This window comes from Haliaeetus albicilla, chromosome 1 (assembly GCF_947461875.1).
Source record: "Haliaeetus albicilla chromosome 1, bHalAlb1.1, whole genome shotgun sequence".
Classification (NCBI taxonomy): domain Eukaryota; kingdom Metazoa; phylum Chordata; class Aves; order Accipitriformes; family Accipitridae; genus Haliaeetus; species Haliaeetus albicilla.
In genome coordinates, this window is record NC_091483.1 from 9,075,704 (window position 1) to 9,090,111 (window position 14,408).

Below are 14,408 nucleotides of genomic sequence, written 5' to 3' on the forward strand. Positions count from 1 at the left end.
TCTCTCACGCACAATCATATTCTTGGTTTGGAAACACGAATAAAGAGGCTGTCCTTGAGGATAAAACCATTGGAAAATGAGTTAAACGCATCATGCTGATGGAAAGCAGTCACCTTTTCTATTGAACTACATCTCAACAGACATTACTATCTCATTATCATTTAATTGTCATCTGGAAAATTATCATTGCACAAGTGACTGGAGTTGCTGTTCATAGAGCAACACTGTTTACTGTTGCTAATCAAATATCTAAAACCCTTTCAATGCTGCTCTGCTTTAAAAGCTGCACTAACAGCATTCATCCAGTTCATAGTATTCACTCACCTCCAACCCCACATTCACTATGTCTAAGAACACCTCACATGTGACATAGGCCGCACTACAAAGACAAAAGCATAGCTTTACCCATTAAGATACCCTCCCTGTGCAGCACTACATATCCCTCAGTATTCCAAGTATGATACTGCTACTCACCTCCACAAGAGTCAACAAGAGTGTGACATTTTCTTGCTGTTTTATGAAAATCTCTGTGAACTGACTTCCCAAATCATCAACTTGTTTTGGCAAGTTTTCTTCTGTAATAGTAAAAAACCAATTTATTACAACACATGATTAGAAGAACTTCAGGTAGTTGTGATTTTTATTGTTACTAAAATAGGGCCATGGGTGACAAGAAGTTTTAGAGTCACTACTATACTGTTAATTATTAACAAAAAAAACACTGACACAAGCTTTGCACAAAATACAAAAGCTATTATTCTAAACAGAACTTTTCTAAAGAGGTATTTTGTTTTAAAAACAGTAGGGAACCAAAAAAATCTACTAAAACTCATTTCAGCATTAAAACAAAAAAAATCCTATTTCAATGTATCATATCCAACAAGATTCACAGTTCTCACCCGCACAGTTGCCTGTTACAGATATAACGAAGCACACGCTTAAGTCAGCAGAGAATTCAGAGAGAAGAGAACCCTCCCAGCAGAGGAGGAGCAGAAAGCCTCAAAGTGGCTATGTTCACATGCAGCTGAACTGATCCAGTAGAGCAGTTGCTTATAAGGACCATTCACTAATGTGCAAAAGCAAAGCACATATCATACCAACAGGCGTGAAGCAAGCGATGGGGAATATAAACTATCTAAAGCTAAGTGATTCAGACACCTCATTTATTTATTTTGGTTTAGCAATAGAGAACACCTAAACATCAGGAGAGTAAGTTTGAAGCACGAGCATCAAAACCTCTCAGTCCCAGAATTTGAATTGATTTTGCAAGGGAAATCAAGTGCCATTCTGCTATTTACTCTTCACCTGTGTAGAATTGGGGTAGCATATGAATTTCGTCTTAGACAATTATTTCATGCATCATCATTGCACAAACAAAACACAAATGCAGAAGTATCCCACAAAACAGAAAACACGCAAACTGCATCTCGGCAGTGCTGCTATTTTTATAGGCCGAGTGACAATTTACAAAGCTATTTTACAAAACAATCATATGTAGGTGCTACTCGTTGGCATAGTTAAGCAATTTCAGTTGCAAAATTGAGGAAGCACAATTCTAATTCAAAGGGAGTTTATTATACTTTCATTTTGGACACGAAGAGATTTCATTCAAGTCCAGTATGATTTCTGAGACCTCAGCTTTTCAACTGCTTAGCAGTAGTTCAAATCCAATCCCACTCAATCAGGGTAGGAATTCAGTTGCACATGACAGCAGTGGCCACCCCATATGACAAGAGGCTCACCAAGTTAAAAAAATAGGTTGGTTCTCTGCTTGGTTGTGTTTACACAAGGCTTCACTGGCTTTCTGGGCTGGTGTGAGAACACAAATTAACTGTTAGGGGAGCAATACATGGGACGCATCCACTCATAGCAGCTCCAGCCAAACACCCTTCTCCCTATAAAACTTCTTCTCCCCACACATCCCCTAACAACTTGCTGCTTTTCTGCTTTCTCTCTCCATAACCTCCAAGCCCCTCCCATCCCACAGAGCATGCTGCCACCTGCCCAGGCTCTACTCTGTTTTACACAGTTCAGACAGTCCAACGCTTCATTGAAGAGGCGCAGCAAATGAACTGCTGCTCATCTTCTATATCAGGCTGCCCTACAAACCACACAGATGTACGTTCAACACTGCGACACCGTCCCTGATGTGCTACCTGATGAAACCACAGGCACAGGAACAGCTTGAAGCGTAAAAGACAAAAAACCCGTGGTAAAACCACAGAATTTCTGACCAAATCCAAAAGGCTGATTTGGTTAAGTCAAGGCAAAACAAGTATTTTACCTCCTGCTGAAACTGCAGGATCTATAGCCTTATGAAGGAGTCACTAACAAACCATTAACTAAGCAGCTATAAAAAGGGCCAAACACCAGACAATCGTCAAACTCCGTAACTTGTTAGGGGTATGGTAAAACAGAGAAATCAGAGGACTCTACCATAAAAATTTGGTGCCAAGAAAACAGTTTTATTGCAACCAACCCAATTCAAACTGTTGGCTATAGTGATTTGCTGCAAGGTATCAGTTTATAAGATCTAATTTTTAAGGATTTCCAATACAGGAAAGAGGTTTTTGTTTGGCCTTTCAGACATCAGGGAGTAGCTGACCATTTCTCTAATGCCATATAGCAGTATTTCTCCCGAAATACTTATCAGTACATAGCTTACAAGTGGGAGAGAGAAGCAGCACCAGTCTGCTGTAAATTTTTCACTGCAGAAACTAGGAAATACTAACAAAAGATGACAAAAAGGAGGACAGACTGCACGCAAAAGTAACTGTAGCCCAGGCTTGTAGCATCTAGCAGAATACAAGTCAGATAGTGAGCTCTCTGAAGCCAAGGGGCTTATCAAGTCTGGGTCACTCATGGTCTATATAAATGAAAAGTTGCTGCACCTGCTACCGTAGAATAAGAGGCAACTCAGCTAAGAATCATAGACAGATTGTGTGCACTGTAGCTTGCTGCAAACCAAGGAAAGCCCACAGACCTAAACTTCTCTTTTAAATAGATGCTTAAGTCAAAATATTTCACTTTGAATTTTCAACAAGCTACAAGCAAACATCTTGTGCTTTACCGAAACTCAGCTACAAATAGCATGTGTCTGAACTATGGATTCCTCCTAATTCCAACTCTTCTCCTTGCACAACTTCTGGGTGCTTCACCAAAACCTGAGCAGTATACACAACTTAGAAAGCTTCTTGTAAGTTTGCTGTAGTTTTTATTTATTCCAAAAGCATGACTCCAGTTCAGGATGTTTTGGATTCTTCTATAAAAAGGAAAAAATAAAAGTTGTCTCCCTCCCAAGTCTGGCTTTTTCTTATCAGTATTTCTTCTACTAAAATTTTTTTTAAAAGGGAGAGAGGAGCCAGACAGAAAGAAACAGGCAAAGTGAAGCTGCATCTTCTGCTTGTGTGGATACACCACCTATCTTGGAATCAGACTTCTACCCATAATCGCTCTTTAAATCCACACATTCACAGGGCTCAAATAAAGAGAATGACTTCCATCTATTAAGATTAGCTCCTAGCGATTCACTAACAAGCAGCACCGCAAACTAGAATTTAATCTTAAAATAAACAGATGAAGTGCTTTTTGATAAAACCAGTTTAAAAACAGAGAACATGCATAGTGTTAGTGGCAACTTACAGGAGAAGTGAACACTGTATTTGAACATGCATTGCTTAAAAGAGACACTGTGAAGGATCCTTACGTGCAGCGCATGCATTTGTGTCAAACTTCAGGGCTTCCTGAAAACAGAAATTCTGTTCACAAACTTTTGCCCATTAAAATCCTACCAGTTCTGAAGCTGCACGCTTTCATGACATCCTAAACAAGATTTTATCATTATTACAATCTTTGGAGATCTGCTGGCATTCATCATGCCCAAATCACACGAGAAAAAATTGGGAAGACAGTTCAGCTCCAAAGAACATGTATAAAGCAGAATGCAAGAAGTTTCACTAAGCTCCGGTGCAAGTCTTTACAGTGTCCTTTTTAAACAGCAGCAAGTGTTACGGGTGTAAGTAGCAACTAGTCCTAAAACAAAGTGCCATATTCATACAAGTAAAGGTTCTTTTACCTTCAGAATCATCTGTCAATGCAGATAAAAGAAAAAGAAACAAGAGAAAGGTTTACAAGTTGAATAGATTTCCAAACAGCACAACCAATAGCAGCATAAGCTCAGGTTTTCAAAGCAGCCGTCCCAGCTTTCTATGGCAGCAATTACTCCTTCAAGTAGTTCTTATGGAAGTGGCCAAACTAAACAACGCCATACTCTTAGAACACTGGTGATCGCACATACGTAACTCAAGTTTGTCAATTCTTCGCTCTTCATAGGAGACAGCTAATAACATTCTTGTCAAGTCCATAATCAAGGCCACTACCATGAACATGGATTCACCAGCACTATATAACTCTGATCTTGTTCAAAACCTCTTTCATCAAGATCAGGCAACTGGATGAACAGGGAAAAGAAGGGCAAGTAAGCAAAGCCACAATTTGAGAGATGGTTAAGAATAACGTATCACAGAAGGATTTCCGCTTGCAACTCACGTGCATCTACGCAAGATGAGACAGTTCGTTGCAGAAGACACTGTGAAAGGACATACTGCACAACATAATGCCAACATACCAAAACATAACTGGCAAAATTTACTCATATTGGAGAAATCTCACCTACTTTCCAGAAGGTTATTTATCACTTAAAGAGACTTTGAAGAACTATCTTGGGGTAAATACTGCAGACAAGAGACTTAAACCCTAACGGCAGTATCACCTCATATTTTGCCCATTCAAAGGAGCCTTCACACTCCACTACATGTATTGGAAACTAAAGAATGAGATACAAATACTGTCAGGACTAGAAAGACTCTTGAGGTCCGTGGCAAATGCAGGACATAATGAACCCGCAGATATTCAGCCACCTTAAATGTAGCCTTCCGCTCACACTGTATTCATGCTTGCCCAAGGCCTCTGTTTTTTTGTTTTTGGACAAGCTGATATGATGGATTTTCATGTTCATTCAACCAAAAGCAGAATGGATATCCTACAAGCCTTTTTATTTGTTGCTGATGTTTTTCTCTTAAAGCCTTGGAAAGCAAGTCTACAGCCATTTGGCTTGGATTACTAGTTTAAACAGGGATCAGGCCAGGACCCAATTGGCAAATACAAGCAGAAATGGTTTCCCAAGTAACACCTGCAACACGGCACAAGTGAAATGTCAGAAATATCAGCTGAATCCCCCAGTGGGCTCTACTACACAACCTTCTTCAGTTTAACAGCTAAGTGACCTTTCTGGCAGAGCAACCTACTTGGCAGTCACCTGCAGGACTGTAACTAGTGCCTGGTCTCCATTCTCCCCAGTGATGGTGGTGAGACCAAGGGCACACAGGCTCAGCACCTGACAGGCATTGCTCTCTGATTGAGGCCTCCTCCCAAGCTAGCACTCACACAGCCCTCAACCAGATCCCATCCCCATTCTCTAGGTACACCCTTTGTGCTAAAAACAGGGAAACTGAGGTTGTTCTGCCTTCTACACCATTCACCCAAGAGCCCGAAATGGTTATGCTCCACAACTGTTTTACTTGTCAGAAGCATCTGGCTCTAATTCAGTCTGGGCAGTCATGGCTCCTATTCATGTACTTAGCTTTAAGAACATTCTTCTAGCCCAAGCCTAACTTGGGTTACTGCTGTCATCTTCTTCAGTGTACTGATGTTTCTGTGAAATATGGGGTTGTTTTTAAGAGCTGCGACCATTTTACTGGCCTTTGAGACCAGTTTTGATAGCCTATCAACAAAGGCCTTCGAAAATAAAATAAAGGCAGGAGGGGCAGGGAGTTTCACAACCTTGCTGTACAGTACCTACTTCTACATCTAACTATCTTGGGAAGGACAGTCTCTTTGTAAAGGCCACAGCAGGGCTGAAAAAGAAGGTTTTTCACACTTACATAGAGCCACCTTATCATAGGTACCTGAGATTTTCATCTCTCAATATCCTTGTTAAATCATCAGATATTAGTGTCCCATTTGACAGTAACAGCCAGAACTGTCCTTTCCCGATAGCAAACAATGACTCTATTCATTTACAAACTAGAAAAAACAACAAATTATCCCATTCCAACCTGGCTGCTGTTCACAGAACATAGTTTTGAAAATTAATAAGCAAGAGATCCAATATTACTTTAATGCAAGCTGCATACAACTAGATTTTTACCATCGTTGTAACACCTACACAATAATAAAGCAAGTCTCCACATTAGTGAATCACAGAGTATTACAGTTTATAATTTGAACAAAACCACCAAGGAGAGCACCCCCACAGTTAATACTACTGTTACTACCAAGCACTTACCTTGCTCCTCCTCTTCTAGGTCATTCGATATTACATTGTAGAGTGTGTCCAAGGCATAGCCAATTATTTCAGAATCTGAACTGCAAATGAAAGAACCACTTTAATGACTTATTTCCAGCTACTCTCACAACATAGCTTCTCTGCACAAGCATTTCCCTTTGCAGCATTAGATCAAGTGAGGACTGATGTTGACAGACATTTTGTAATACCATGTAACCGTGAGCTGTCCAGCCCCTGAATGGAGTCTAACTCCTTTTCCCAGTTCCATTCCCTCAGGTGGCCACATCCAGAAAGTCTGGTGACACAAGATGACCACAGAAAGCTTCACTGTAAGCGTCTCTTCCATTTCTTGAGTCACTCCTTCCAACCTGCTTCTCAAGCATACCAGGAGAAATCTCTGGGAAGGATTTGGACACCCTTCCAGAAAGTCACCCAAAGAAGCTGCAGACAAGCTTCGGTACCATCCCAGGAAAGACCCTTCCCGCTACCCCATCAGCAAGAACCAGGGGCCAAAAGCTTGCGCTCCACATGAACGCAATGACAACAGCTACAGATTCTCCCAAACAGGCCAGCCTCCATGTCACCAACTAGGACTACACCCAGTTAAGTGCTTTTGATCTCCAAGCATCCCCAGGAAGCTGCTGGGCAGCCAATCTAACCCCAAAGCATTAGTTCACCTGCTTACACCCAGACTCTTCTTTTAAAAAGCTGTGCTTTATAACAGACCTATTTCTTCTGTGTTACAAATGCTAAACAATCCATAAACCCTATGCTACAAAAAAGACCCAGTGCAAGAGTTACTTTGGGGGAATGTAACCATTTTTGCTACTTGCTTTGTTGCTTATAAACCACAAAAGTATGAAAGCACAGCTGGTCAAAAAACAAAGGAAAATAAAACATAACATCACAAAGGAAGGCACCTCAGAGTGCAGGAGAACACACCTCACAGCCATTTTCGTGTCTTGCCCAAGCATCAGGAGAGCATGCTGTCAAAACAAGACCCCTCATTCAACCTTTTCACTATATGCTTTCAATGATGTCCAAGACATACAAAGTAAGGCCTCCACACCAAAGATAAATTTGCATTTTAAGAAACTACTAGGCCAGTTCAGAGCAGAGGGCTAAAAAAACCAACCTAACTAGCAATCTTAAAAGCCACACCTTAATTGAGGCCAGCTATCTCTGCTAGACCACTAAAGACAACAGACCTACAGCAGTTGCTGCAACCAGGAAAAGTAGAGATGCTTCAAGGTGATCCACTAGCTTTCAGAAGACAGATGGAGCAATCTGTAGCTACATTTCTCGTATCACTACAGCAAGGGCTTGAGCAGGCTGTCAAAGTGACACCTCACCTCCCTTTTTATGACACACTAAATCAAAGGTAGAAATAATCAGGTGTCATTGTAGTTCGTTCTTTCACATGGGTTTTGAATTGAATCCTGGTCCTGCTGATGTCCTCCCAGGACACATGCATTTTTCCTCAGTGTGTCACTCAACTCATACCACCTGCTTTTAAGCTGGGCTGTCGTGGAAACAAAAGGAGAAGAAAATTATCTCCTCCTCTGCCAAACTGTTAGTCAAGGCACATAAAGGAAGCTTTTAGTCCATGTAAATGGTCTCATCCAGCAGGTATGCTCAGATTTCCAGCCTGCTTATGTTTTCCCTTTATTGTAATTTTAGTTCTTCAACACAACACTACAAAGCCTATGGTTTCCTTTTCATGTAACTGAGACAATTCCACATGTGAAAAACATATAGAAATTATTTCCTGGAGACTTAAACCAAACAAGCTGCAGCCTTGCTTTTCCTTTCCCTTGTTAATGAAATCACAGCAGCTACAAAAGAATAAGGAAATTTGATGTAGATGTGGTAAAAACAGGTCTTTTTTCTCTTGTCTAAAAAGGAACACATCACAAAATGAGGAGCAGCATCCTATCTTTGCTGTACACTGCCTTGCTACCATCTGCTGTTTGCCACATACAACATTTTATTGATTGTTCTGTTCAGACTGAAGCTGTGCAGCTTTTGCTCTGTAGTGAAAATCAGTAAAGAAATAGATTTCCAGTCTGTCACGCATCCATAAAAGAAGCGGCCTTTATGCAATGCAACAATCCCGCACAAGCCACCTCCTGCATCTTCCCTCTGCTAGTTGTGCTTTTATGTGGCACTCGACCAAGATGTCAGTGCAGCACTCCGTGAGTTCACAAACAATAGCAGAGAAAAATCATATGAAAGTGAAGGCACCCAGGTATTGTCCTGCCCAGGTAGGTGCCCGAAAAATGCTTTTTTACATATTCTTCTAAAATTATGGCATTGCGCTGTCAGAATGGAGACAAGCATCATCTGTACTGTCAAGAAAAGCATAGAAAAGCAGGGTGTTTCCATCATGTCATCAATCACAGCAGGCCTGCAAAGGAAGGCATTTTGTTCCCCCTAAAAACTCAAGTCATGGATAAGCTATCAAAGGGATAATGGCATTTATACAACCTCTTCCAAAAGTTTTAATGAGAAGCATATTACAACTCAAAAATAAGAGAACTCTCTCATAGGTTCATGTTAGGTTTCAAACTATTCTAATTGTCACACTGAAATTAAAAAACTTATTAGGAAAGTAGAACCAAAGCAGTTAAAGATCAAGTTGAGTTCTCGCTCTGGTGCCTTCTCCCACACCAACAGTTGAGTGGTAGCGGCCTGTTCTGAAGTCAATGCCAAATTTTTTTCCAGAATAATCCCTCGTGGGATGTGGCAACATCTAGACAGCAAGTCAAGCGAAGTCCTCTATTAGATTACAGTTCCTAATTCATATTACAAAATAAACACATGGCATAAAAACACTGGTGTGTGTAAGAGTCTGGAACATTTAAAAACTGACTCAGGAGTGTTAGCAGGCTCCAGGAAGGCTGATGTGCATAGCTGAAAAACTAGTGAAAGAAGTCAGTTTTCTATAGAACTGGTTTTAAGTACTCAGGCAGGAGATAGAGCTTAAGGCAATCTACAAGTAAACTGTATAACAAGTGGAACAATATGTTCATTTCAGAAACAGAAGCAGTGCATTTCTGTTCCAGGATGAAGGCTGTAAATAATTTGAAGCAACAGTATAAGATCTGAAGACAAAAATGAGAACAAGACACAAGAAGCGCTCAGCATTTCAGCGCGGCCATGCAAACCAGGCCTCTTCCCCACTAGAGTTAGGAGATGAAGCTATAAATGCTTCTCAGCTCGTACTAACAACTTCAGAATTAAGGAAATACTGGCATGCCTTATAACACAAAGAGTTAAAGAAAAGCACAATTCACTGCAAGGAATGTAAATGATTAACACAGCAACAAGGCTGCAAATGGAAGGAAGGAAAGAACTAGTACTGCTACTACAGACCTGATACCATACTTGTGCTTATCACTTCACATTCCGTAAGAAGGAACAATTGATTCACCAAAATCAGGAGAGACACCAGAGATAGAAGATACATACTTTTTTACTCAAGAGCACATGAAAAGTAGTTAACATAATTCTCAGAAAAGAGCTGTGCTATTGTACTTGGCTGAAGTCTTAAAGCCAAGTGACTTGTCCATTAGATACCGATTTCACAATGAGGTTATTTGCATTAGGAAATAGTCCTCTCTTACCAGCAAAGTTGCTTCCATTTTTCGTATTGCTATTGTGCATTCCACCAAGACAAATACTGCTGAAGATCGAACAGTTGTGCATCTTGAACTGTTCCATTAATTTTTGGTAAATACATAATAGGAAGGTGTGTTTGCACTTGCCACTGTTATCACATTACAGTGCTCTGTACACCAGCTATCCATTCCACACATGCATCCTGGCTCTGCAAATTCAGAGACCCATGCCTGCTGCTGGCTCCTCCCCTGTAATTCTTTCCACCCAAACACCCCATTCCTGAAAGAAAGGCTGGAGAGCAGATTAAGCCTCACCTGATACAGTCCAACCAACCCCTGCTTCTAGTCAGCTGGGAACTAAGACAGGAATCCCATGGAATACATTCACATTCTGAAGCATGCAAAACACAGCAACTACAGGCTTACATCCCAGACAACAGGCAGATAGGTGTGCAACATCTCCAGTCAGTAAGATAACAACTATCAGCAGCTTCAGGGCTAAAAAGCTTCACCTCAGGAGCTCAGTCACCCATCTTCAGGCCAACTTCATAATCACTAAAGAAGCATACTTCCCTAAAGCTAAGCTACAGAGGAAAACAAAAGTCACAGTTTTGACTTCAGCATACTGTTTTCCTCGTCCTTTCACATTTCTAATCAAATTAGACCTTCTGTAATCTTAAACTTCAGAGCCACACAGTCCGTGTACAGGACCAGCACACGAGTCACTCACATGAATACAGTGACATGTGAGAAAACAAACTGAGTCAATCATTGACTTCTCTTTTCTCTGAAGTTGCATTGTTGCTGCTGCTACTTAAAAATAATCTTAAGCAGCTGCAACACAAAAAAAAATAGGGGAAGAGCAAATGAGCATTTTCCACTTCTACAGAAAGCTTCAGGGCACCTCAGGTGGACACTGCGAAGGTCCAAAGATCACACCTACAGGCACACACTGAAACAGCGATGACAGCACAACAGCACTGTCCTCTGTCACACCACCATCCTCTCAGTTTGATATGCCAGTCACACTGGGCACCGGGAACAGCTGAGCCTGCGACTCATTTATCAACAAATTATTCAGATGAGCTAGCTTTGCTTTGTATTCCTACAAGTGAAAAAGTCCCCAAAGCCTCACCTCTGCACTCACAGACACCAAACAGTGCACTCACACCACCTGTAACACATACCTGAACTTATGAGACACAGGTGCTACAACTAGACCTCTCTCAAATGAACCACAGCATACAACATGTAGGCCAGCTGATGTGCTGGTCCACCATAAAACACGCAGTAGTTAATCTGCCTATCAGCATTTTCTCAGCAGAAAACCCCAAATCCACAACTACGTATTTGCTGGTTTTTTAACTCAAAAACTTGTCACACAAGACATCTGCACAGAGCCCCAGCACACAAAAACTCCAAAGGGACAACTGGAGCCCAAAAAGCACAGAAAAGCTCTCAAGTTCCAGCCCTGAAGGGTTAGGTTAGCATCTGAAAGGCAAGGAGACCAGCAGAGCCCCGCCTCCCTTCTCAAAGTTCAAATCTGGCCTCATGAGCAGATAAGTGGATGAAAGCAGGCTCCTTGACCTAATTTTTTGAAGGGCTTCCCCTTTGCATCAGTGACACTTACTCCCATAACCTTCCCTTTTACTGTCTGCATCCTGCAAGTCGCATGCAGGCCAGACATTCATTTTTAACTACCCAGCCAACAGAATGGCAATAATGCCTCCTTCTAGACACTGAACTGCTGCTTTCCCCATTCTCCTTTGGCTTGGCTTTAGAAAATGCTTCCCACATACACACATGCAAGCAGTCCATATATGCCCTTATGACTGCGGGGGTTTTTTTACATGTTTACCAGCTTTATGTTCAAATCCAGACTGAAAGGGTGTCTCAACACACTTGCCTACCTAAGCACCAGAACTATGCAGTATTTGAAGCTTAAATCAGAGCACTGCAAACAGGTTCCAAGTTACAACAGGTGGGTACTATCAAGTACAGCAACACCATCAGTTGCAGGAAGAGATGGATAGCAAAGTTATTTTAAATGCTGGACTGCAGAAATATTACTTTCTAGTCCACATAAAGTATTTAGACTAGTGTCATCTGTCTTAACAGCAGCCATGGAGTCCAGCTCTCCTATTTACTTCAACCCTTCAATAGAAAAGCCTGCATTATTCCCCATGACAGAATTATTCCAATTCATTTGATGACACACACCTGAGAAGACACACATTTGCTGACTCCCTTCATTTCCTCTTAATTGTGTCTAGTTCACATTTTGCCCAATAACAGGTTGATTTGAGTTATTTCCAATACCACATTTAATTAACATAATTATAAGTTAGGATTTACCTTTCCACAGTAGTGGAAACTGATCACTGAGAAGCATTTAGATGCACTTTGGTTGTCACCTTTACACTAGAACTGGTCTTTCTGTCCCTCAGCCAAGCTCCTGGAATTCTGTTCTTTTCACCTCTGAATACATTCTGATTAAGTTTGCCATCACAAAAAGCCACTGTGGCAGAAGAGCTGTTAGAAACCCAGCTCACCTCCTAGCTTCACTGGAACAGAGAACTGACCCTACAGATGTGTATTTCAGCAGCAGGGAAGGGCCAGGTTATCAGCTGGAAGTGGCTGCCCAAAGTCAGCAGCACGCTTACCGGTCTGTCTGAAGAACATGGATCAGATGTTCCATAGCCTGTATGCCTACCTCCAGGCGGTACTTCTGTTTGGAGACACATGGAACAGTAGTTAACGGCCTAAGCCAAAGTCCAAGCAAAACGTTTTAAGCAATATGTCACAAACTGTTAAAAACCCACGCAGCTCCCGAGGAAGCTAGGTGCTTACCTTAGACAGTGATTTAAGAGCACGTACAGCATCCCTCCGGTCATCCAACAACGTGGAGGAAGCTACTCGGTCACACAGCTTCTGAATCTGGAAACGCACAGAAACACGCGCGATAAAAAACAACGTGCCACGGCCGCGCAACCGATTCCGAAGCGCTCCGCGAAACACACCCTCATTTCAGCCAGTGCACGGGAGCGCTGCTACCTCCCCACACGCGGACGACGGCTCCCATCTCCCCCCGCACAACGAGGCGCCGCACCGACCCCGCCAAACCCCAGCCTGCGGCCGCGCACCGCGGAAGGCGCACCGAGTCCCGGAGCCGCCCCAGCGAGGAGCCGACCGGCCGGCCGCGCTGTCCGCAGCCCGGGCCCAGCGGAGAGGAGCCGTCGTCCGATCCCCGAGGACACCCCACCGCCGGCCCCGCACGCTACCCTGCGGGAGACCGGCCCGGGCGGCGCGCCGCCGCCCGCGCAGCTCCCGCCGCGGCCCCGCCACCCCAGCCCAGCCGGCGGCAGCGGTTAGGCCCGGCCGGGCCGCGGCGCAGCCCCGCTCACCGTCTCGGCCCCGGAGGGCTGCGGTCCGGCGCTGGGGCCGCCCATGACGCCCCGCAAGAAATTCATGGCGGCCGGGCTCGGCGCGGACAGCGGAGCTCGCCCCCGCGCCCCCGCCGCCGCTCTACCGCGTCCGCCGCCGCCCCCGGGACGGAAGCGTCCACCGCGCCTGCGCCGCGACGTGGCACCGACGTGGCCGGGGCGGAGGGGGCGGGAGGGGCGGGAGATCCGCGGCCGCGCCCACCGGGGGGCGGGACCGGCGGCCACGGGCTCGTCACGGCGGGGGCGGAGCTTGGCCGGGTTGGCGCGGGTAACGCGGGCCGGCAGCGCGGCGGGACCCGGCTGGGCGATACTCCCCCTCCCTCACCGCCTGCATTTTTCACGTTTTTCACCCGGGAAAAAAAAAAAAAAAAAAACAAGAAGCGAGAAAAGCGCTGCACACCACGTCAGTCAGCAGAAGGTCTTGTTGCTCAGAATGAAAAACCGACCCGCGGTGCCTGCGGGCATTAACCGGCCTGAAAACTCAACCCGGGACACCCCAGTAACCCAGTTCCTCCCCGGTGTTCCCGGGGTCTGTCGGTGCGTCCGGGAGAACCCCGAGGCAAACTCTTCGGCCTGCGATTCAGAAACCGCGGTTGTTTGTAGCGGGAAAGGAAAACACGATGCCAACTCCTAATTAAAAGAAGAAAATGACTGTGTTGCATTTCTGTAATGGAACCAGCCTGCTGAGAAACAGAACCGTGGCCGGATACCAGTGGCGGTTCGGTCTAAGAGAAGAGCACTAGGTAGTTAATTTTCTTTCAGATGCTGAACTTCCCCTCATTGGATGCTACTGCAGCACTTTCCATATTCCTGCTGAGGAACAGCAGCCAAGAACCAGGGCTCCAAACCCTTCAGGCACTGCATCTGCACATGACCCTGACACAGCACTCCCGAGGGTTACTGGCCGGACTTTTGGCTTGGCAGCATTTGGGTTTTTCTGTGTATCAAGTTACAGCAAATTCTATAGCAACAATATTGAATTAACACAGAAAGAAACCG

At 44.0% G+C, this 14,408-nt stretch overlaps 1 protein-coding gene across 7 annotated transcripts in view; it reads right to left on the minus strand.

Annotated features, from left to right (window-relative positions):
- Positions 1 to 13,535, minus strand: part of USO1 (USO1 vesicle transport factor) — a 35,457-nt gene extending 21,922 nt beyond the window's left edge. For 3 of the 7 annotated variants that reach the window (XM_069778779.1, XM_069778757.1, XM_069778748.1), the window contains exons 1-5: positions 13,371 to 13,535; positions 12,817 to 12,903; positions 12,630 to 12,694; positions 6,347 to 6,426; positions 475 to 575 (exon numbers count right to left, since the gene is read on the minus strand). In XM_069778779.1, coding sequence (XP_069634880.1) covers positions 475 to 575; positions 6,347 to 6,426; positions 12,630 to 12,694; positions 12,817 to 12,903; positions 13,371 to 13,436 — 399 coding nt within the window. In that variant the 5' untranslated portion in view covers positions 13,437 to 13,535. Of the gene's footprint in view, positions 1 to 474; positions 576 to 4,075; positions 4,088 to 6,346; positions 6,427 to 12,629; positions 12,695 to 12,816; positions 12,904 to 13,370 lie in introns of all 7 variants that reach the window. The other 4 variants (XM_069778742.1, XM_069778733.1, XM_069778766.1 and 1 more) reach the window with 3 other exon arrangements.
- Positions 13,536 to 14,408: the final 873 nt, after the last annotated feature.